The following is a 23,953-nucleotide window of genomic DNA, read 5'->3' on the forward strand; positions in this document are numbered from 1 at the left end:
CCAGCTTCTCACTCTGTATGTGTGTAGTATCTAGGTAATGGGCCCTGATACCTCAGGGCCTTTAGTCTCTACCACGATATAAATAATAAATATTAATAGTGGTGAATATGGTTCATCTGGAAGCATCCTCTGCTTGCCTAGTTCTGCAATTGGCACAGACTCCATAGGTCTGGGATTTCTCTGTGACGGTCCTAATTGAAGAGCATTAGCTGCGGGAATTTTCTTCCTCAAACTTGCACAGACTCCTTGAGTGAACATTTCATCACCTGCAATGGTCACAGGGAAACTGTACGGTGGATCTGGTACTCTTAGGAAAGAGGTTCCATTAAACATCCCTGTGGTTTGCCTAGATGCTGACCTGGTCCAGCAGTTGTGGAGGTGATCTGCGGGAGGAGGGTAAATTCCACTAGCTGGGTGAGATAACAATTTTTCTTTCCTTTCTGGACAGTGGATGATTTGTGGCAAAGTCCATTGACTATGGAAGACCTAATCTGCTATAGCTTCCAGGTGGCACGTGGAATGGAGTTCCTGGCATCCAGAAAGGTGAGCTTGTCTTACTATTTTATATCTGTCTATCTATGAATGATCTTACATGGTGCCCACCATCATAGTTACTGAATGCTTCATATGTAGATGTGGGTATTATGTATACGTACACATATACTTAATCTCTGTGTCTTAGTTCTCCATCTGTAAAATGGCAATGAGGTGAGGGGGGATATCAATTTATCCACAGAACACCCCTGTGATGTAAGAAACTATTCTTAGTTCCCTTTTTTACAGGTAGGGAACTGAAACACAGAGAGATTGAGCCACTTACACTAGGTCTCAAGAAGTCTGAGGCAGAGGTGCAAATAGAACTCAGATCTCCTGAGTCCCAGTGCAGGCCCTTAGCCAACCTTCCTTTGATTTTTAACTTCAGCCTCTTTCAAAAGAAAAAAAAAGGTACCAGCTCCCATAAGGAAGCAAAATGTAACTTGTTTTATTCTGTTTCCAGCATCCAACACTCTGTGAGGCAGTTATTTTTGTGGTTGTTATTTATTCTTTGTGAGCTAATGGGATTTGACCCCAGATCTCCAGAGGTGGAAGGCAAGTGCATCTAAGTGCTGGGTTCCTACTTTCATTGCTACGAGGGAACTGAATGAGAGGCACTTCAGTTTCCCCCATTACCCCTTCTGATCCCCCACAAGTCCCACTCTTTGTGATTTTGCCATTTTTTTTCCCCTTAGTGTATCCACAGAGATCTGGCAGCTCGGAACATCTTGCTGTCAGAGAACAATGTGGTGAAGATCTGTGACTTTGGACTGGCCCGAGACATCTACAAGGATCCTGACTACGTCAGGAAGGGCAGTGTGAGTATAGAATCTCAGCTAACTCACATCTGGATTAGAACTGGGACTGGAAGTATAAAAACCATCCTGTGGCTGGTATATGCAGGGAAAGACCAGGGAAACAGGAATGAGTGAGTGATCTAATACCATCTGTGACAGGAGAACATTCAGACTGTAATCCCTCACTGGGTTCAGCCAGGAATGGCATATTTACTTATCCGAGCATATACTGCTATAATCACTAATGAGCTCTAAACAGAGCATGGCAGATCTGTGTACATCTCTCTTGCTTTCCCAGACATCAATCCTTATCCTTTCTGCCCATCAGTCCATCCTTTTTTCCTTTCTTAGCTTCTTAACTATCCTTTTTCCTCCTCTTTTTCCTGCCTGTTTATCCCTAACCCCCTTCTATATCTACCAGACCTCAATGATTCCCTACTTTTGACTGAAGAACTGCCTGACTTCACATGTGTGTCTTCATCTGTCTATAACATTGGCCAGGGAAGAGCAGTTGCAGGATATCTGGCTTTGCTTCCCTGTTGGTATCCATAGCTTTGTTCCAGGCTGTGATGGTGACTGAATTCCAACAGCTTGTTTCTGTCCCACAGGCTCGCCTTCCTCTGAAGTGGATGGCTCCAGAAAGCATCTTTGACAAAGTCTACACCACCCAGAGTGATGTCTGGTCCTTTGGAGTCCTCCTCTGGGAGATATTTTCACTAGGTAAGTGGTAGTGGTCATGATGATGATGTCACCATGCCTTTCTGTGCAGGAAGAATGTTCTCTTCTGCAGTATGTCTGAGGGAGAAGTGGGAAGAAAATGACACCTCCTCCCAATGTGGGGCAGAGGGCATTCTGGAGATCACTTCCTCCCAGTGTGAAATAAAGGTGATAGTCAGGACTAGAGGTCTGGAGACAGCCTCCTCCTAATGTGAGGGTTTCTGGCTGAGAAGGAAGATCCACTTCACTGAGTGGGAGTGAAACAGAATAGTTACTGCGTCTCAGTTTGGTTTGAGAGGAAAGGTAGAATGAGGAGAAAGTTTGGTTGTTATCCTATGGACTTCATTTTCCAACCCCCGGACCATTTTTGGATTTTTCTCCTAGGTGCCTCGCCCTACCCTGGAGTGCAGATCAATGAGGAGTTCTGTCAGAGACTGAAAGATGGTACCAGGATGAGAGCTCCAGAATACGCAACTGCAGAAATGTGAGTTGGAGATTTCAGACCTGAACCCCCGCTAAGGAAATACTATAAAAAACACAAGAAAACATTGGGGCCAAGGAGGCCAGGGGAAAGTCCCACAGGCGGGTTAGATAGCCTCTCTCTTTCAACCAGTGTGTGGTGGGCAGGCCCTGCCACTCTTTAGCCTGCTACCAAGTCTCCAGGAAGGAGCCTGAAACAAGTAAGAATAATCAAAAGAACTGGAGGGATGTTTCAGAGCTATTTAAAATAATTCAACTTTAAACTTCCTTCTGTGCAGGGTAACCAAACTGGGATGGTGCTGTAGGAGGCCAGGTGGTGACATGGGGGATCACATTCCCCTCCATCACAGGGGTGTCACAGTAATCCTTGTGTTCAATTGGGGGTTGCAGCTTGAACAAGAAGGATGAACTTGATGAACAGTGCATGTTGTTTCCTCTTGGCAGTTATCGTATAATGCTGAGCTGCTGGCATGGGGACCCCAAGGAGAGACCAACTTTCTCAGACCTGGTGGAGATCCTAGGGGACCTTCTTCAGGAAAATGTCCAGCAGGTGAGGTTCTCATGGCTAACTGTCATAATCCCGCACCAAACTGCGCTGGGCCAGTTTTCTTCAAACAGCTCGTTCTTCCTTCCTTCCTTCCCATCCTGCTGGCCAACTATGCCCACATCTGACTCCGTGTGTGTTTGTGCATGTGTGTGCAGGCAGAGGGGTATAGCAGGGGGTCAGAGCCTACGTTGGTGCAAATCAGCGTAGCACCATTGGAGATACAATATATATGTTGGCTGGTATAAATTAGTGTAAGGTTCACTTTGTAAAATGTATATTTCACGGTATCAAACATATCAATATTGTCTAGCTATAGGACAGATCCTTTTCATTATTTCTCAGTTGTCTTTTTAGTATTTTTATCCTTATCTGTAAATTATGACTTGTTCATTTTTAAACTGATTCAAACTCCTGGCAGGCTCCTGCCTCTGTCAGGCACAATTAACAAACACCAGGAATTTTTGAAACTTTCCAGATCTGAGTTTTATGGACATTTGAATGAAATAGTTATTCTTTTGCACAAACACATGCAAATAGTGCCATACAGATTTATCTTAATGCTTTACTGTTACTACACAGTAGCTTATCAGCACTTTTATCTGGTATGAGCTTGCCACTGTGGCTGTAACTTCTCCTTTGCACACTATTTTAGGTGAAGATAGCTGGATGCTTAAATATGACTAACCTCAATTATAAACAAAAATTAACCATTTTATAAATGCAGACATGTCTTGTCTGCAGCTGTGTGTCTTTGGAATGCTGACATTTTGTTGGTACATCACATAACAGGTGTGTGACATGCAACACTCTGCAGGTGCTGCTCAGTAGCTGATAAGTCGGCGAGCGGGAAGTACTGTACCCAAGGCAGCACCTGATGTAGGGTTTATTCTGTATTGTATGTACAGGACAGCCCAAAGGCAGTTAAGTGGCTAACAGAGAGCCTAGGGATGGAGGTCAGCAGAACAAGTACCATACATACCTGTTATAAACACAGAAGAGGAAACCCTAAGGAACTGTATGCATTATCAAGCTATGGAATCAGAGTTATTTTCTTTCCCTATTCCCCCCATACATACACATCAACAAACACTGTACACTTCTTTATGCACACAGGCACTTAAATCTCACTGTACTCAAAGGGCATGGAAATCTCTAAGGGGTTGTTGTGTTTCAGAAAAGCAAAAGACCTAAAACAGGAATAGAGAGACATGGTGGGTGAAGGAATCATGGGAAGGAATATTTCCATTTTATGCAGTGTAGTTGTCGCTGTGTTGGTCCCAGGATATTAGAGAAACACAGTGGGTGTGGTAATATCTTTTATTGGATGAACTTCTGTTCTTTCAAGCTTACACAGAGCTTGTCTCTCTCACCAACAGAAGTTGGTCCCATATAAGATATTACCTCATCTACCTCATCTTTCTAATATCCTGGGACCAATATGGCTACAAGAACACTGCATACAATGAAAACACTCCTTCCCATTGTTGATGGTATCTATGTACAAAGTTCTCCCCTGTTTGCAGAGTCCTCTTCTCTCTGTAAGCACATTCGCTTTCCTTCCCTTCAGGAGGGGAAGGATTACATCCCACTGAATGACTCTCAAAGCTCCGAAGATGACGGCTTCTCCCAAGTGCCTTCCTCTGCCCAGCAGAACTCTGATGAAGAGGAATTTGACATGAGGCTACGCTGCCACAGCTTAGCAGCAAGGTGAGTCCCTGCTGTCCTTTGGGAAACACTGTGAGAAGCAAAGAAAGAGCCAAACAGGGATCCAGGCTTCTAAGGATGCCCTTTGAAAGTGCTAAGATTCCAGTAGTGCTAGGCTGGGAGGTCGCATTCTAGGCAGGTCTGACTCCAACACTTAGAGATTTTGCATCTGGGTTCTGTTCATGTTCTCTTTGGTGACGGGGGAGAGACCTTGATGTCTGAGCATACGACCTGCCTCCTCCACCCACCTCTAGCTACACTAACAGGGCAGTCATGGCTATAGATTTCAGGATCCTGTGCATTAGCAAGGGAAGAGACCTGTTAGACTGTCCAGTCTCTCTCTCTTCCAATGCAGGTTGATCCCAGCTGTGCTTTATCTTGTCCCTTTCTAAATGACACAAGTGACAGGCCTGCACCTCTTTCTTTGGGAGGCTGTTCCACAATCTAATGTTGGGACATGAGGATATCTGTGTATTGGGGCTTTAATCATGTCTCTGTTCAGTGTAACTGGCTCTGTCCCTTTCACCTTGTCCCCTACAGCAATACATCAGCAGTTACTCCTGCTGCTAAGCACTGTAACCCTACCCCTGCTCAGGTGAACAGCTCCTCTGTTTGGGTGGATTGAAACCTTTTGTGGACTGGGGCTAGATTGGAAAGTCTGCCTTGCTGCCACCCTCACTAAAGTATGCTTTCTGCTGCAGGAGGGACAGGGAACACAATATTCCACTCCACGAGTGTAAGAACGGGAGGCTACCTCACAGCACCGGAGTCTTGAGGTGTATGAATCCCTCCAGCCCCCTTAAATGCCCCATTGTGGTTGTCTGCTCCCCAGATTAAACTCTATATTGAGAAGGCATCATAGGGCAAGTGACCTGTTGTGAAGCACTGATCCGCATATTGGCTTATTCGGTTTACTGTGTGCTGTATGCTTCTCTCGCCAGATATTATAACTGTGTGTCATTCCCCGGTTGTTTGACTGGAGGAAATCAGATAAGGTGTCCATCCAGAATTAAGACATTTGAAGAGTTTCCCATGACACACACAATGTATAAAACACAGGTGAGTGGAGTCTGGGTGGAGACGGGCAGGGAGGGATGAGGGGATTGTTTGTTTTCTGGCCCATTTACTGGTGATGGAGGAAGGACAGTTCTCTATCTGTCCATCCCAACACTATCTCATCCTATCCCATGCACACTCATCGATCTGTCATATAAGGATTTTCTATAGCGCCCATCACTGTACGAGCTGAGTGTTGAACAAGTAAATTAGATCTGCCAGCGACGTCCAGAGAGGATTCGGCTCTTCACCCTTCCAAGGTTTGTAAGAACAAGGCCAGTAGGTCAAGCACACTGAAATCCACGACAGGACCAGTCATATGCTAATAACCTTATGCCAGACTTTAATAATCCCTGGTCTGCATCATATAACACCTGGAAATGCTCCCCAGGCAAACTCTGCATTTGCACATGCCATTTTTAGGAGCCTACATTTGAAAAGTGGGCCCTGGTGAAACTATGGCACTTGCAGATAAAATTGTCCCACTATCCCCTCAGGGCTACTTTCTCACCCTTCCCAGCTACCTCCTGTATTTGATTTAATGAAGGATTGAGGCTGCACTTGATGAGCAAATGGATCTCTTGACAGGGATGGTACTCATAATGCATGTTGCTTCCTTGTTTCCTCCCAGGACAATCAAACGGACAGTGGGATGGTCCTGGCGTCAGAGGAATTTGAGAGGCTAGAAAACAGACACAGAAAAGAAGGTGGATTCAGGTACCTCCTTAACTTGCTCCCGTGGACCACTCTTGCTTGCTGTGGGGCAACCTGAGGCAAAATGCACTGAGATCACTGAAATATCTGCAGATGCCTATCCATAGAATCTGCTACTGGAGGCAGAATTCCTAGAGCCCTCTGCAATAAAGGGTTTGATTGGTCTTATGGCTTTTTCATGGTATGGGTGGGCTGAGTATAAACTTCTAACAAGTGGAAAATTCCTCAGCAAATCGACCTGTGAAAGCGGTTGTCAAATAAAAACAACACCTTGTCTACTACCCAAAACACATTCCATAAGGCCAAGGAGTAATGGCTCTGCTGAGATAACAAGGCACGTGAAAGTACTTGTCCACTTCTTTCTCAGGCACCTCAATGCTTTTTTTCCTACACCACCCACTGCACTTGGGAAAATCTCCCCAGCAAATTTCATAAAGCCACCACATCTGTTAAAATCCTTCCTTACATCTTTCCTCTGTCATAATGCCTACAAATCATTGCCCAGTGGCATTAGTTAGGCAGGGGGTAAGTTGAGATTTCTGCTTTTCTGCTGAACTCTGTTCATGTCGTTACCTGGTCCTCCTGCCCTCCCCCACCTGGTTTGTTCTGCCACCTGTTGCATCCTGTCTGACTCCTAGACTTGGAGCTGCTTCAGGCGGGATCTGTCTTCATTGTTACTTGTCTCTACAGTGCCTGACACAATAGGGTCCTGAAACTTGATTGGGGTTCCCAGCTGCAAGCCTAAAACAATATAATAATAATTATGCAGCTGCAAAAGGCTACTTTGCAGCAGAGCCAGTAGGGAACTGGATGCAGGAATGTGTGCAGTGGGTGTGGGTCTCCCTGTTTGGCGGTACACACTGAGGAGAAGGGGGAGGAGGAGGCAGGTCAGGGAATGGGACCTGGGGATCCTCCTCTGGACATAAGGGCCCCACAAAAACTAGTTCAGTCATTGAGTTGAAATAGCTTCCATAGAGCAGCCTCTGTGGGAAGATTCTAACACATGCACACCTGCCCAGTCTCAGGCCTGGGTCTGAGTGTGGTGCATATCAGTGTGGTGGGTGCCCCAGATGTTAGAGTGCTGGGCGTCAGAGTGCTGGCTGTTAGCTTATCGACTGTTTGTTAGCATGTCCCCCTGAATGCCTGCCTTGCCTCTGTGCTTTAGCAGCTCTTTAATGAGGTTCTTTCTGATGCTGGGAAGCCTCTCTGAGAGGTGCTGGGTTTCTCCAGTACTGCTCTGAACTGATTCGCTGCATCTCTCTTTGCTAACAGCAGTAAAGGGCCCAGTCGAAATGCAGAGTTGGCAGTGGAACAGTCAGACCTGAGAGGCAGGTGTCGACCGTTGTATCAGTCCCAGGTCGGAGGCCAGACTTTTTACAACAGTGAATATGGGGAACTGTCAGAACACTCAGAGGATGGCAGCTACACCCCACCTGGAGAGGGGGCCAGTCCCTCCGCTGTCCATGCGTCCTTCTTCTCAGAGCAGTATTAACAGGAACAGGCTGCGGAGACACCATGCCGAGACACTACCTTCCACCCTTCATGCTGCATTGCCACTGCCATACGGAGCTTCCCCTCCAACCTAGAACAAACCACAGCAGGAAATCCACACAAAACAGATGGAGAAAGGGAGCGAGAATGCCTTGGAATTACAGACTGATGACTCGGGATGCAGCTTCTGATCCACACAGGCACGAGAGAGAGCACATCACTGATTCAGATGTTCTGTTTTATTTGTACGGGTGAGACAAACTAATTCCACTGGTTAGTGTGCATCTGTGCTGAGTGCTGCAATCTCCTCTCCACATCCAGCCTCTATTCAGATAGGTTTCCACTCAATAAGCCCCATTTCAGGTCAGATATAAATAGATGTCTGAGTCAAGACTCTTCCTGATATACAGCCTTAAATTATTTCCTTTGGATTGTTTTTTCTACTCTCTTAGTCTTCATGACTTCAGCCACTGAGGAGAGGGACAGAACCAAAGGGAAGACTGACAAAGTGGTACCAGCAACAAGAGCAGGACGTTTCCAAGCGATGGATGAAAGGATCCCAGTGGATTCAGATATTCCCCGTAAACATACCAATGTGTGTGTAACTCACTAGGCACGAAAGCACTCCCGGCCCCTCAAAACCACTTCATCCAGTCCAACCAATATTCCTTTGTGAATGATCCCCAAACATTTAGCATCCCTAGCAATGGAGACCTGCCTTTATACCTAATCAGGGGGATTATTTTTGCTACCTTAAAGCAACAAGCCCTGAAAAAGTTATCAGCTAATAACTAAAGTCATCCCAGTAAGACAGAGAAATATCCACTGTTTTTGTAGACCCTGTGAAAAAGTCAAGTTTTATACACTCTATGCTGGCAGCAGGTAACTAACCATCCCTCTCCTCAGAGCCTTGCTATAGTTTGTTGCTCCAGTTAGAAAATAAAGAAAGCAAAGTCATGTTAATTTCAGCTGGATTCTAAACACAGAGGGAAAATCAGTGTTTGATGAAAGGAAAAGATCAAAGTGGTCGGATGTGACATTTTTATTTGCAATGAGCTGTAAGGGTTTTATGAACAATGGAGAATACAAAGCAAAAAGATAAGGTCCCTTTAATTGCATCGCTTTGTTTGCTGTCATCACTGCAGTGGAAGAGAGAACCACTGTGGGTCTGGTAAGTGCTATTAACTTGGATAGACTGTATTGGCTTCACATACATTTGCATCCACTTTCAGCAGCCACTCAGCCATTGCCCCAGCAGGATCTCCAAAGGGGAGACCACACCTCAGACAGACTCCTCTTCAGTATCTATCACAGCACTTTGCCAGAGTCTCCAGCATAGTGAACCTGTCTTTCATTCCAATGGGCTTTCCTAGGTGTGGGATCAAGAAATATTGGTTTCTATAAAAGCAGCGTCAGTGGCTTTTTTATGTGAAATCACATGAGCTCAGAAGCTATGGGGACTCTCTGTGCAGTTCATCTGAACACATTTCTGTTCTGTTTCCCTGCCATTCCTCACCTGCTTTTCCTCTCCCTGCCACAAAGCAGCTTCACAAAAGTGTCAGAGAAATCTTTGTGAAGAGGCTCATTTGAGCAGCTTGTGAGTTTCCTTTTAGCATCTCATCCCACACACCTTTCAGAGGCAGAAGCTCTCTATACCTTTGGCATCTCAGCACCAAAGGAATTCTGCTTGCAGGCCAGGCTTCTATGTATAGAACTAAGGGGTTTGTTTTGACTTTTTTTTTTGTATCAGATATATTTTTCCAGATTATATTTTTCCTCCATAAGAGGGTTTTGTGCATTTACAAACTGGCACCACCATTGTCTGTACCTTTCCCACATTGAGTTGTATGTTGTGGGTACACTCAATGTCTTGTCTGTTTGATTACAATTCTCTGCACAAGTGTGGGGCTGTGAGTTTACTTGATGAATGGGAATGTAGGTGGTTTTGTTTTTAAAATTACATACAGACATCTGCAAGGCACAAAATCAGTCCACCAAAATATTGCTCTTCCCTTTTGTGTCAGTGGAATTATAGTATGATGTGCATATCAGAGAGTTGGAGGAGATTCCCCAAAACTCATACCTCCCTGTGCCTGCTAATCCCACTGCACCCCGTGGGAATTCAACCCACAGTTGTCAGCTGCTAGAGTAGCTTTAAGTTGCGGTCATGACTCAAGTAAGGAACCCTACTGATGGAGGCTGCTAGGAGGGACACTGAATTAGTGCATCCTCTAGGTGCCTAGGCCACGTCTTATACTATCGCTGCAGCAGGCCCTTGGCACTGGGGAGGTTGATTTTGTGCCTACTATCACATAAACCCAGGCTGAATTTAGCCCACTCTCTTGATGCATCCTTTAGACCCAGCCTTTTTTGTCCTGACTATACTCATCACACCTGCCAGCCTACAATGTTCCACAGAAAAGACTTCACCTGGAAATACACTTCAGCTGCAAAAAAGGCCTAAAAATATTTACCAATAAAACAACAAATAAAATGCCACTGTACAAAGGGGCCAAAAGGCCTTCTCTATCCGATGGTTGAAAATGTACTAGTAAACCCCACATTTAGCAGGGTCCTAGCACAGTTTTCCAGAGCAGTGTGTCCAGGGCTTTTTGAAATGGCTTGTGATGATAACCAGGCTCTGAGCCACACTCTGTCTGTGCATCTGTATTCAGAATACAGAGTGGATAGGTATTCCATGTACATGTACACAAACATCAGTCTATGGAAAAGTTATTGCACTGAAATCTGTTGTTTAAAGGCAGCCTGGATGAGTCCATCTGCAGGTCAAGGACAAGGAGCTGGAATGACATTTTAATCTGAATGTTGCAGTCATACAATTTCAGCAGAGGTTTGCTTTGCTTCCGATACTTTGTACCCTCTTTAGGGTGGAAGGACAGGAGGGGTGGGGGAATCAAATCCTATTATATTTGCAACAACAGTAATACATGCATAACATAACATAATATGAGTAAACCTGTCTACTCTGCAGACACTCCCTCTGATGTAGTATCAATGTAACGTGTGACCATGCGCAGTTGTATAGACACTTGTATTTTCAGTCATTTAAAAGCACACTATCAAGATTAAAATGATGGTGTAAAAAGTTGACATTCTTTCCTATGTTATTGCCACCATCCATGATTATTAAAATTGACAGTTTTAAAAATCAATGTTTTAATCATTTCTGCCATTTTTTACATTCTGCAACTTAGGTTGAGCAATGAAATGAGGTCGATCTGTTTCATTTTCGGTTCTGATGCACTAGCCCCATGCTGCAATGTTTGGGCTTCCGCAATTGCAGTAGACAATTTCAATTTTTAAAACCCCTGGTTTAATTTCTGTACCTATGAAGTTTAGCAACACCCTCACTCTTTTTTTTTAACTGAACCTAATTTTTGATGCTGAGAGATTTGTTATTATGCCATAAAAAATGACCAATATCCTGCTAGTTTAATTTTTTTTTTACCACTCATTAGTTATTACAGATCATTCCTCTCTCATGAAAATAAAGTGTTTGACACAGAGCACTGGCATGGATTCTCTACTTGCTCATACATATGCACACCCCCAATCAAAACCATTGGCATATATGTGAATCAAGTAATGCTTCCTTTACATGCCAATATTTTAATCTGGTACCAGTTGTTGCCACAGCAGCATTGAATGTTTCAGCGAAGTGGCCTTTGATGCAAGTAGGATAACAGGGGTTGCGTGTGAATGGATAAGTGTGTTTGTGTGCGAGTGTAAGTAGATGTGGTGTGTGTGTGTGTGTGTGTGTGTGTGTGTGTGTGTGTGTGTCTCTCTCTCTCTCTGTGTTACACAGGAGTGTTTGTGGGTTTTTTAAAATCACTTTATTTGAGTCCTGTCTCTGACAGTTCAGTTATATATTAAACCAGTTAGAACACTGCTTTTTCCCCCCTCTCCTCCTATAGTACTTGTTAAACTTTGTCATTAAGAGTTTTGTTGTAATATCTAAATGTGAAATAAAATAAAGTCATAACTTTCACCTGCTTTCTGTCATTTCTGAAGTTACATAGCTTCGGCAACTACAAAGATGCTGGTCCTTGCTAAGTCGCATGACTGTGATCTTCGCACAAAACTCAAGGTTGAATCCAACCTTGTTTGCAATCTAACTCAGATCAATTAACATGTTTTGGTTTTATTATTTCACATTTGTGTCTCTTTGCATTTCCTCCTTTCAGGCAGGAAACAGCTGTTCTTGTGGCATTTCCAGGATGAAAGTTAGTCTTTTCTCATGAGATCCTTGGATAAAGCCGGATACACTTTGGATAAGTATGTTTATCTGAACCAGTGACCTGCAAACTAAAAGCTTCACTCAGCAAGACCCTTAAAATACTGACCAGATACCTTGGCGGGGCTTGGGAGGGCTCAAGCTTCAGTCCCCCTTCCTTGGGTCATGGAGTAATTTTTGTTGTCAGAAGGGGGTTGCAGTGCAATGAAGTTTGAGAATCGCTGAGCCAGTGGTGCCAGAAAATGGGGGGGCCTGTCCTGTCCACTTTTCACTGGGGTGGACCCCGCCCCTTCCCCTCCACCTTGCCCCTGCCAGGCCAGCTTGGAACCCAGCTGGAGAGCCCGGGCAGCTGTGAGGAGCCATGGCACAGACCCTCCACCTGCCCTGGTCGGGGGGCCTGAGCAGTCCCCGGCACATGTCCCTGCCCCTGGGGCCCTTCACCCAGGGCAGGTGGAGGGTCTGCGCTTAGTTCCCCACAGCTGCCCACCCAGCTCTTACCATAGCCAGGCTGTGGCTCTGAGGCACCTCCCCGGGCTGGAATTGGATTGGGGAGAGCCACACGGGTAGCTGTGAGGTCTGGGTCTCTCCACCTGCCTTGAGCATGGGTTCCGGGGGGGTGGGCAGGGAGCTGCTTTTGGCCCCACCACAGCCAGGAAGGGGGTGGACTCCCTGGCCCTGCTCTGGCTTATGGCTTGGCTGGGGTTGGGGCCTTGGGGGGGCACCACTTTTGGAAAGGCTCCGATGCCCTTGAGCTGAGCTAGAAGGATGTATGAATGGCCTCCTCCAAATATGGTGAAGCTCTGAGATTGGCTGGCAAAAGTCAAAGCGAGCCCCAAAGCACCCTGTCAGAAACATCCTACTGTAGGTGAGCTCTCCTGCCTCATGATCAAGAGTCTCAAGACCCCTCCAGATCCATTTTTGCTCCCTGTGAATCCCACCCACTGTCATACCCCTTTCCGCTGTGTGCTGCTACCTGTTGTCTGAGCTCCACTTAGCTGCCCTCAGAAGTAGGTGAGAATTTTTTTCTTCTCCAATACTCCCCTAGGTGGTGCTGTAGCTCTAACAGTGTCCTCTACAGGATGGGAAACCGCTCAGGGGCAGGTGAGGCACTGCAGGTTGGAAGCTAGTTTTGTGGAGGGATGCACAGGATCCACCAAATGCATCCGATGAAGTGAGCTGTAGCTCATGAAAGCTTATGCTCTTATAAATTTGTTAGTCTCTAAGGTGCCACAAGTACTCCTTTTCTTTTTTGCGAATACAGACTAACACGGCTGCTACTCTGAAACCTGTCATTACACAGGAGACAGAGAGAGAAAAGGGCGGAGGTGGAGGAAACTTTTGACAAAGAACATTTGTACCACAAAAAGTAAAGACCAGGACGAAATGTAGGCCTCTTGCACTGGGGTAGAGGAAGGATGTTATTTTACGGAAATTTTCAGTAGCTCTTTCACTGGGGAAATTTGTGCAGTTAAGAAAAAGTATGAACGTTTCCTGAAAATACATATCCTTTAATGCCAGCTGAACCCTGGCAGCCTCCTCTGTTTAACCACAATAGGGTGAACTTGCAAAATCTCTGAATCTGTGGAAAAAAACAGGCCCTCAGAGTACATCTACACTGCAAAAAAAAAATAAAAATAAAAATAAACCTGAGGCACAAATTCTGAGAGTCCAGGTCAATTGATTCTGGCTTGCACTATGGGGCTAAAAATTGCTATGTAGACATTCTACCTCAGCCTGGAGCCCAGGCTCTGAGACCCCACCCCTTTCAGCCTGAGCCAGAATGTCTACACTGCACGTTTTAGTCCCACAAACCAAGCCCCGTGAGTCTGAGTCAGCTGACCCAGACCAGCCATGGCCATGGCCATGCCACAGGTCTTTTACTGCAGCGTAGACAAACCCTCGGATGCCGGACAGCAGATAAAGATGATGTTGTGACAGCCCAGTTCAGCAAAATTCTCTGCAGCTCTTCAAGTACCTGCATCTCATGGGGAGTAAGAGGGAAAGTACACTTGTCAGTGCTGGCTCTCCAGGCACAGAAGGGGTACAATTCACAACTGCCTTGCCTCTTGGGTTTAATGCTTCGTTGCAGCTGTGCTGTCCTTGGCACAAAAACAGGGTGTAAGAGAACAAATATGGCTTTAAACTACCTTTCCCTTTTTCTCAGGTTGGCCAGGGGCCTCTCAGTCCCCTTTGTAATTAATGCTTTAAGATTGCTCTACTTTAACTTTGAATACCTAGAGCCATAAGGTCATGCCCCATTTTTCCTAACTAGGCCCTCAATGCTTGTGGCTACAGGGGGCGTGACAGAGAGGCATTATGCCAGCTGTATGCTACCTAGAGATTTGTCCTACCTAGGGAAATTCTCCAGTGGCCATGTCCTCTGGAGTGGTGTAAAAGGATTGAAACACAAGAGAAAAGGTGGTCCCTTGTGCAGTCATTTACACCTGTGCAAAGTGATCTACCGTTCTGATTTGATGGTGGTGTACAGCTACTTTGCATAGGTGCTACTGACAATATAAGATGCAAGGTGAAGGTACTCAAGAATGAGGCCCACAATATGCAGCAGACATGGAAGAGATGATGGAATGTAGCACCCACAAGTAGATTCATGAATTGGGAAGTACTAAATGGAAATAAAAGTAACACATAGAAAAGGGGCAGAGGGAAAAGGCAGAAAATTCTCAAGTGAAATTTAGAGGCAGTATAGTCTAGTGTGGTTAGAGCAGGGGACTGGGAGTTAGGACACCTGTGTTCTATTCCCAGCTCTGATACTTGCTGTGTGACCCTGGGCAGCTTATGTTCCAGTGGCTTGGTTTACCTAGCTGTAAAATAGAGAGAATTCTTATTTCATCCCCAGGAGAGTTGCGAGGAATAATTGATGTTTATGAAGTGCTTTGAGATACTTGGAAGAATGGAAGCATAGTAATAACAACTAATACTTATACCTTCAAAGTGCTGGATCAGACATTAACCAAATAATCCTCACAACATTCCCTGTGAGGTTTCTATTATTATCCCCACTTTACAGCTGAGGAAATTGAAATACAGAAGGGAAGTGGATGTCCCAGTATCACACATCAAGACCCAGGGTGAGAAATTAGCATCTCCTGAGGTTCATCACTGCACACACACCTCCAGACCAGGCTCTCTATAGAAATGCAAAAAGCTGCTATTACATGCTTTACCCCTACAATTCATCCCTGCCTTGCAGCTCCTTCCAGCTGGCAGAAAGGCACTACAGAGCAGGTGTCAGGGTCCACTTAGGAATGCCTCCAGCACAGCCAGTTCCATCAGCACCTCACTCTGTCTTCACAATAGCCCTTGGGCTAGGGGGCATTCTGGGGCAGGGATGGACTGGAGGAAGCAGACTGGGAGCAGGAGTGTGTGGCGGGGCATTCACCCGAGAAATTCTGTGCCCCTACAAAGCCGCATAGGGGCCATTGAAGCAGGGACACAAATTAGCACAGCCTGGCAAGCTGCCCTAACTTGTACTGTGGGTGACCCCAGCCCCTGCTGCCACTGAACAGGAGAGGAGGAAACTGCTTCTCCTCTGTCCTGGGGCTGGTGCCTGCCCCAGTGCCAAGATGAATCCAGCTGTTAATGAGGACTGCTCTGGGAAAAGGGGTATTTCAACAGTAAAAGTGCTAGCTCTGAGTTTGCTTTAAACACCACAGAGCTGCTGGCCCATAAAATTAAACCACCATCTGTATTCCAAGCGTGATGAGACAGGGTTCTGGAACATTACCTATGAAGGCATTATTGAAATATGAGCATTTGTCATTACTTTTGCCTTGTGGTCCCTCCCCCTTGTATACAGGATGAAAGGTTTTGTAAAATGCTTAGAGGCCATTAGTGAAATCATTGTGGTTCTTCACCCAGCATTTCCCAAGCAGGAGAGGGGAAAAAAATATGATGTGAAAGCAGAACATTCCACTGCTACTTCAAAGACATTTCTTGCATCATATTGACATTTCTACAGAGCTTTTCATAAACAGCATCTCAGAGGATTTTACAACTCCACAAGTTACATGCCTTTAGTGGGCCTTGTGGGCCAATTTGTGCTCTCAGAGGCACATATGTGATTCCCACTACCTTCGTTGGAAGTTACACAGACATTTCCAAGGACAGAATTTAACTGCCTGGTTACAGGTAAATGAAAATACAGAAAGTTCTTTCTCCTTGCTAGCTCACATGCATCTGTGACCAGGTGCATCACAACAGTTATAGAATGGAGCAGTTTAACCACAATATTTGAGGTTAATCACTACCCTTATCTTGAGGCCTTCCACAGCTGTTGGTAAAGTCATCAGGGAATGCATATTGCAAAATCACAGGTTTCAGAGTAGCAGCCGTGTTAGTCTGTATTCGCAAAAAGAAAAGGAGTACTTGTGGCACCTTAGAGACTAACAAATTTATTAGAGCATAAGCTTTCGTGAGCTACAGCTCACTTCATCGGATGCATTCCGATGAAGTGAGCTGTAGCTCACGAAAGCTTATGCTCTAATAAATTTGTTAGTCTCTAAGGTGCCACAAGTACTCCTTTTCATATTGCAAAAGAACATCAGCACAATTATTTGCTCAGGAATTCAGAAAGTATTCTCAACAAAGGCCCTGTGAAGACTGAAATACTGGATTACTAGTTTTCCTTCCCATAAATAAGTTTCAGATACTTTGCCTATATGAGGCCTGGAAGGGTTTTTTTGATGTTTTATTTTTGATTATTCCTGTGGCCATGCACAGACCCAGATCCTTGGAACTTCCATGATGTTATTTAAATGAAGAAATCTAATGTTAATATTTATTTAACTCAGTAACATCTGGGTAGTTGTAAATTTTTTCAATTTTACTACAGAAAACAAAAGCCAACTCACGCTGGAATGGACAAATGTCCCGGCCAAATTCCAAATCAGGTTGTTATACTGTAGTGAAAAACCTACTTAAATTCTCTATCTAGTTTCAATTGGCCAAACTATTTTTTTACTTTCCCACATTACCCCTCCTTCCTCCCATGCATACAACACACATTTTTCCATTTTAGACATGTGCTTTTAATCATGCTCACTGATTGGCTTGATACTCAGCAGAGCTCTGGATCTTAGAGGTAAAAAAAGCTAAAAGAATAATGGAGACACTCTAGGCACAGCGTTTGTCCTTATGTCTAAATCCCTCAATCAGAAAACTGAGTTTGTAGAGTCAAACTTCTTCACTATATTAACTGTAAAGTATCTAAAATGGCCCAGCCATTGTATTTAGGGCTCTTCATAGTCTATTGAATTCTAGTTTATGTCCTAGAAGTACTGACAGGGCTTCTGAGGAAGAATGTCAGCAGTTGTGTTTTGCAAATCCTTTTGTTAAGAAAATTGAGCCTGTCAAAGATCAGATGCTGCTTCAGATCAAAGTCTTGAAAGTCCAACCTGAGGACATTGTTATGTCCTTCTGATTTTCCTTTCAGTACATTTAAGGTAGAGGAGGCAGTCTTGGAGACAGAGGGGCAAGATCCTGCTCATACATATGACACCATGAATCCTGACTGACCCTGGTGAGTCACTGAAGTAACAGAGAGCAGACTCTGATCCTGTTGTCCAGAGACTATCCCCATGTGGTCCCAACCAGAAGAGACCTATCTCTATGAGTGAAGCACAGTTCTCTCCCCAGGCCTATTCTCTCCCAGGCCCATTGACAAACTCCCTTAGGTCTTGCTCAGCTTTGCCACCCCTGCTCCACCCCCCAAGCATCACAAGGTGCAGCTCCCAGCACTTCCCAGCTGGCAGGGAGCCACTGCAACCCCTCAAAGGAAGTAGCTAGGAGGACTCTAGTAGGAGGCTCCCCAGCTCCTCCACTCCCTGCAGTATGGGGTGCAGTAGCCTGCTGCTAGCTCCACCCCTTTTCCTGACTGGCCGGGCCGGGCCTGGCCCCGCCCTGCCCCACCTCCAGGCACCTCCCCTCAGTGTAATAGCCATCCCCTTTCTAGGTAGCCTCGCCCCCTCGGTGGGTGTGGCTCCCTGTAGAACCGCCCTCTCTCCCTGTTAACCACGCCCCCAGGTGGGTGTGACTCTCCAGAGCCCCGCCTCCCCCTCATGGCGATGGGCGGGGGCGGGGGCGGGGCGTAGCGCGCTTGCGCAGCAGTCGGCGGGGGTAGGAGTTGGACCTTGTCGGGGTCTGCGCGCCGGGCGCGGGCTTTGCCTGAGGAGCGGAGCGGGTCGGCGCCTCGTCGAGTCCCGGACCGGGGAGGGAGCTGCGGAGCCGGGCATGGAGCGGCAGCCGTCAGCGGGAGCGGCCGGGCCGGAGGGGCAGCCCCCGCGGCCCTGAGCGGATCCCCGCCGGCGGGGGAGGCTGCGGGGGAGTCTGAGGGGGGATCCTGAAGCGAGGGGGGAGGGGCGGAGAGCGCCCGAGGGAGTCCGGAGCGCGCGGGGAGGAGAGCTGCAGCCCCGGCGGGCGCCCCTCGCGCGGGCCGGTGCCCGCTCCGCGCCCAGCCCGGTGGCAGGCAGCGGGGGGGGGGGGCCGCGAGCCGCCGCCGCATCCCCCCGGCCCGGCTGCCGCCCGCTCTCCGTAGCCGCGCGGGCGCCGAGCGGGACTCTCCGCCGGGGGCTGCCTCGAGCCGCGCCGGCCCTGCGCTGACCCCCGAGGCCGGGCTGTGGCGGGATGCGCGGGAGCCGCCCGAAGCTGTGAGCCCAAGTTCGGGGGGCGGGGCCCTTCGTCGGTAGCCCACCCGCTCTGCCACTGGCCCGTAGATGGACCCGAGGGCTTCCCTGCCTCCGCCGGTGCGGTGAGCCCGCGGCCCTTGCCTGGGCGTGGGGGAAGAGCCACGCGCGCTGCGCTTGAGGAGGCGCCTTGGCCTGGGAAGACGCTTTAAATCTGCATCTGGGCTCGTTCGACTTCGGGTGAAGATGATGATCGCGCAGTGGACTTCACAGTACTGGAACCGTCTCTCTTCCTTGCCCGTCTGGGTCCTGGTTAACTGTTGTGTCTTGCTGGCTGGCGCGGATAATACCAGTCAGGCGTATTACACAGCCCTCATCAACGTGACTGTATTGAACCCCGACCGAGTCAGCCCTACATTACTAAGGATCGATCGTGGGCGCTACGGGCAGGATTCCCCCAAAGTGGAGGTCAAAGGCCTGCTTCTGGCACCGGTGCCTATCAACGGAGGTAAATATCGTTGACCACCTCTTTTCCTTTATTGTGAACGGAGAGGCTCTACCTTGAAAGTATCCTAGATCTTTTTCTGGGTTTTCGATGTGTGCTTGATTATCGAGTAAGATTATATTGGGTAGCGCACACAAAAACACAGCTGCTAACAAAATAAACGTGGCCGACGCTTTGTTGTGCTGTGGTGACAAGTAAACTATCTAATCTGGTCGCAGAGTAAATTATTCACTTGCTATCTGGTATCTTGTTGACAGAGCAGTTATCTGTGTGTAAGGCTTGCAGATTTTCATTGTTAGCTCTGGCAAAGAAGAAGAGGGAGGACTTTCCCTTCCTAGAATATTCATAATCAGTTTTTCTGAGTGTGTTAGTACTAATCAATTGTACAGGGTTCAGCAAGTGTTAAGTCATGTCGAGACTCATGCATTCTTTCTGAATTAATGGCAGTGTTAGATATTCGGTATTAGTGCATTAAACAAAGTAGTGTAGCAAAATTTCCAATGTCAAAATTGCTACAAACAAGTTTCCTCTCAGAACTTCTATGCTAGTTATTTATCAGGAGAATTTGATGTGTCTAACTGTATAAAACCACTTGATAACATAGTCAGTTGTACGCTTAAGCCTATTTCAATGTATTTGCAGTTACAGGATGGTTGACGTCAACAAGCTTACATCCTGATGTGTTTCAGACACCCACAGTATGCTTGCGTCTGATATAAGCAATACACCACATGTGTGTCTCTGTGTAATTACACCTTACCCAGATTTCATCCTTTATTAATGCGTGCGCTATTTTTGTAGCTAGTGATATTAGTATTTTAAATAAAATGTGAATGTAATAGCTTTAACTTTTTTGTTGGTTACATTCTGATAAATAAAATGTGAGATTCTTGGAGAGAATATTAACGTATTCATGTTCTTTTTTTTTTTTTTTTTTTTTTTTAATGATACTAATCTTGTCAAGGCTGGAAGGAAAGCCATTAACTAGGAATACTTTAAGCAAGTCAAAATAGTAAAATTTTTAAATGGTATCTCTTGAATTAAATCATGTATCACAGGGTGTTTGCAGGCTGCTACCTTTCTTGGGTGATGGACTTGCTTGATGGATCATATCTGGTTCCTAGCATGTTTTTTGGATGCTGAACTTCTAGAGAGAGAGGAATATAAAATAAATAATCTTTTAGTGCTTGTACTGTAAACCCAGAAATTAATATCTAGTATTTGGGGGGGACACCTAAAATACAAATTTTTTTAAAAGAATTGAAAAAATCTCTTTAATTGTCCATTATTACCCATCACAAATCCAAACATCACCATGTTATGTTTTGATGCTGAAAGCCACTTATAGGATTTGCCTTGACTAGGCTAAAATATGAGATTTTTTTTGTTTGTTTTTGTTTTTTGGGATGTGGTAACTAATATATTTTAAAAGACTAGTGTCAAGGCAGGTTGTATTTTAGCACATACTAACTGTTCTAGTTGAAGCCCTGAGCTTCACTAGAGTTTTTAGAAGTGTTACTTAGAACATGCTAGAATAACACATTCTGAAAAACACTTTTTTTTATCATAGTCAAAATAAAACCATAGATTGATTGATTGATCCTGAAGGGCACTTGGGAGGGACGGATTTGGAATTCAAATAAAGGCCCTCCAGTGGTGGCTGACCTCTCTATTCTCTCCCACTCTTCCCCCCCCTCCCTGAAAGCATCTTAATTTCATGTCAAGTTATCTTGGTGAAATGCAAGGAGATGTAAAACAATGTCTTATAGGTGGTATTGTATCTTTTTAACATGTATTGTTTTTAGTGTATGAAAGAGTCTGACATCTGGATTTCCTTTACAGCAAAGTGCTGCATCTTTTGTCAATAAAAATTGATGAAACAATCCTTAATTCTATTTTAGCAATCTTTTACATTCTTTTCTGATAGTCATCTCCAAAGAGTTAACAAAAACATTTGTCAAAGGATGATAGTATTTTCACAGGAATAACAAGAGAAGAGCTTAAATAAACCTTAGCACGTCCATGAAACAGCCTTAAAAGTATAACATGACAAATAATTTCAACTAGGTAGAGCATGGTGAATCATGAAATTGCAGACCTGAATTATTTCAGTTCTGACATGCTGTAATCATTAATGTTTGATATTTCATCAGTTGCTGAACAGGTTCAGTTCTGTCCTTCAGCTTGTCAAAAGAAGCCTATAAAGGTAGACCTAAGTGTCTTCCTTTAATCTCTTTTATGAAGTGCTTTATACTGCTCTGTTAAAACCTTGCAAATTTTACTTTTTGTGCAAGGCACATTTTCCCACATGTAAAAATAATAGTATTTAACAATTAATTTAGAGTAGAGAAGATTAAAATATTGATTTCATAAACTGTAACTAACATACCAATTTGCATGCTTATAAATAGTCTTTAGGGTTCTGTTTTATCTTGGTAGTATTGCTGTATTTGATAAGTTTAAGAGTAACAGCCGTGTTAGTCTGTACTCGCAAAAAGAAAAGGAGTACTTATTTGTTAGTCTCTAAGGTGCCACAAGTACTCCTTTTCTTTTTGATAAGTGAGCCTTAATGCCTTCCTGCTACTAGCAGTTGCCCTAATACCTTGATCATTGTCTGTTTAACTTGGTGCAAGAGTTTGTTTAGAAGGTAATAATAGCTCTTAAACCAGAATAAATAGTCCATCCTTTGCTGAACTAGGACTGTAATCTTGTCTATACATCGACTCTTTACCTGTCACTTAGGCTGGGCAGAAAAGACCTTATATTTGTGATATTATATATGCAGATTTACTGATAGTGAAGTTAGGGCTTGATAGCAGCCCACTCAATCACTGTCTTGCATGGAATTTTCATGAACCTGAGTGCTCAGCATAATGACTTTGCTTACGCATATACTGAGAGCATCCCTGTGTTGAGGACCTGAAATGCCCCTCTGTGTGTAGTCTCATTGCGTATAGAGAAGTAAATTTCTTTCACACATAGTGGCATTAGGACCAATCCTGAAGATACTTAACTGCCATAATGAGACTCCTCATGGTAGTTTTCATGACGTGGCTCTTTGTTTACTCAGTATTTTTATATGCTATTAAAACAATTTATTTAAGATGCTGTAGTCCTATGCAATTATGTGGTGGTCTTCCTAGATGTTAAAGATGTGGTTGCATCATTTTGGAATTTTTTTAAACTTGTGCATTTTCCCCTTCTTTTCTGTCCACATATGTAGCTGAAATACTTCCAGTTTATTCCTCTGTCCTGTTAGTACGCACATTAAGGCAACTTGATTTCTCTCTGCCTTGCTAAAACTTCTGTGTGAATTTGATATCTGGTTTTAAAAGCTGTATTCCACCCAAATAAAGTTTACTTGATTAGATGGTAATTCACAAAAGTGATTCTGTGAATGTAAATTGCTAGTGTAACTTGAATGGTATGGCATGTCACAGTTACCCTAAAATGGAAATACAGCATAAATATATGTATACTTTTGTAAGAATGTTAATATAAAGGCTGAATATCTCCTCTGTTCTTGTGTTGTCCACTTACATGTGTTTTGGGTCCTTTTCTCATTATCCCAAGAACTATATAATTTTTTTAATTTTAAATTACTCAAAGCCAAGTACTTAATTTTTATCATGAGAATATGTAACTTCTAAATATAGAGATGATCATAAAATAGGTACTGATGGGAAACCACAGATTACTTTGACATCAATACTGAATAATTCTGATGAAAGAATTCTTTTATAGGTCTGTTACCAGCTTCTCTAGGACTATAGGTGCGGTTGGTATTTAACATTTTAAAGATTATGCTGATACTTTAAATGAGCAAAACTGACTCCTTATTTCAATATCTGTAAGACTGACAATATAGTTTTCTAATAGATCTAATATCTGCAAAAATTTTTATAATGATCCCAGTCATCATTACTGTGTTTAGAGTGGATTCTTATTGCTTGCTCTACCTTTGAAAATTTCTCTGGAAGATGTTAGGTTTTTAAAAAAAACAAGTATTTTATAGAGTATATATTTTTTCACAGTGAAAAATCTTGGGAATTGGGAACCTGTAGTAGTCAATATTAACCCATGATTATGTGTGTGTGTACGTACAATCCAGGGATTTAAAACAAGCTTATAAAATGAACCAAGGAAATTAAACATAGGAATTTGGCTACTGTAACTTGTTTTTCCCAGCAATGTTTAGCATCAGTATGAGAAATGGTGTACTCCCATCCTGCAATTTCCTTGGCTTAATATGTGAACACCTTGAAACCTCTTGTTTTTCAGCCATCTTCTGGCAGATGGGTGAGACTTTTCTGAACGCTTTTTCCTTTGAAAAAGGAACTATTGAGCAAAGTAAGGCATGTCCTTTTCTAGGGGATGAATATGCTATTTTTGCAAATCCCAGTCAACCACATACTGTTGCATAGTACTGTTTTATTATTTTTTATTACGATACCGCCTATGGAGCCTGATTGGGCCCTGCTATACTTGGAGTGTACAAATAAAACACAATAT

General features: G+C 44.5%; 2 protein-coding genes across 9 annotated transcripts in view; both read left to right on the forward strand.

Annotated features, from left to right (window-relative positions):
- The window catches only part of FLT4 (fms related receptor tyrosine kinase 4), a 100,797-nt gene extending 88,750 nt beyond the window's left edge, over positions 1 to 12,047 (forward strand). Inside the window, exons 22-30 of one of the 4 annotated variants that reach the window (XM_043490644.1) lie at positions 449 to 543; positions 1,230 to 1,352; positions 1,940 to 2,051; positions 2,433 to 2,532; positions 2,973 to 3,078; positions 4,643 to 4,782; positions 5,721 to 5,837; positions 6,463 to 6,552; positions 7,822 to 12,047. In XM_043490644.1, coding sequence (XP_043346579.1) covers positions 449 to 543; positions 1,230 to 1,352; positions 1,940 to 2,051; positions 2,433 to 2,532; positions 2,973 to 3,078; positions 4,643 to 4,782; positions 5,721 to 5,837; positions 6,463 to 6,552; positions 7,822 to 8,041 — 1,103 coding nt within the window. In that variant the 3' untranslated portion in view covers positions 8,042 to 12,047. Of the gene's footprint in view, positions 1 to 448; positions 544 to 1,229; positions 1,353 to 1,939; positions 2,052 to 2,432; positions 2,533 to 2,972; positions 3,079 to 4,642; positions 4,783 to 5,720; positions 5,839 to 6,462; positions 6,553 to 7,821 lie in introns of all 4 variants that reach the window. The other 3 variants (XM_043490645.1, XM_038414285.2, XM_038414286.2) reach the window with 3 other exon arrangements.
- Positions 12,048 to 18,674: 6,627 nt separating this feature from the next.
- The window catches only part of RNF130 (ring finger protein 130), a 93,890-nt gene continuing 88,611 nt past the window's right edge, over positions 18,675 to 23,953 (forward strand). For 2 of the 5 annotated variants that reach the window (XM_043520503.1, XM_043520505.1), the window contains exon 1: positions 18,677 to 19,444. In XM_043520503.1, coding sequence (XP_043376438.1) covers positions 19,183 to 19,444 — 262 coding nt within the window. In that variant the 5' untranslated portion in view covers positions 18,677 to 19,182. Of the gene's footprint in view, positions 19,445 to 23,953 lie in introns of all 5 variants that reach the window. The other 3 variants (XM_038414108.2, XM_043520504.1, XM_038414107.2) reach the window with 3 other exon arrangements.

Source organism: Dermochelys coriacea, chromosome 8 (assembly GCF_009764565.3).
Source record: "Dermochelys coriacea isolate rDerCor1 chromosome 8, rDerCor1.pri.v4, whole genome shotgun sequence".
Lineage (NCBI taxonomy): Eukaryota > Metazoa > Chordata > Testudines > Dermochelyidae > Dermochelys > Dermochelys coriacea.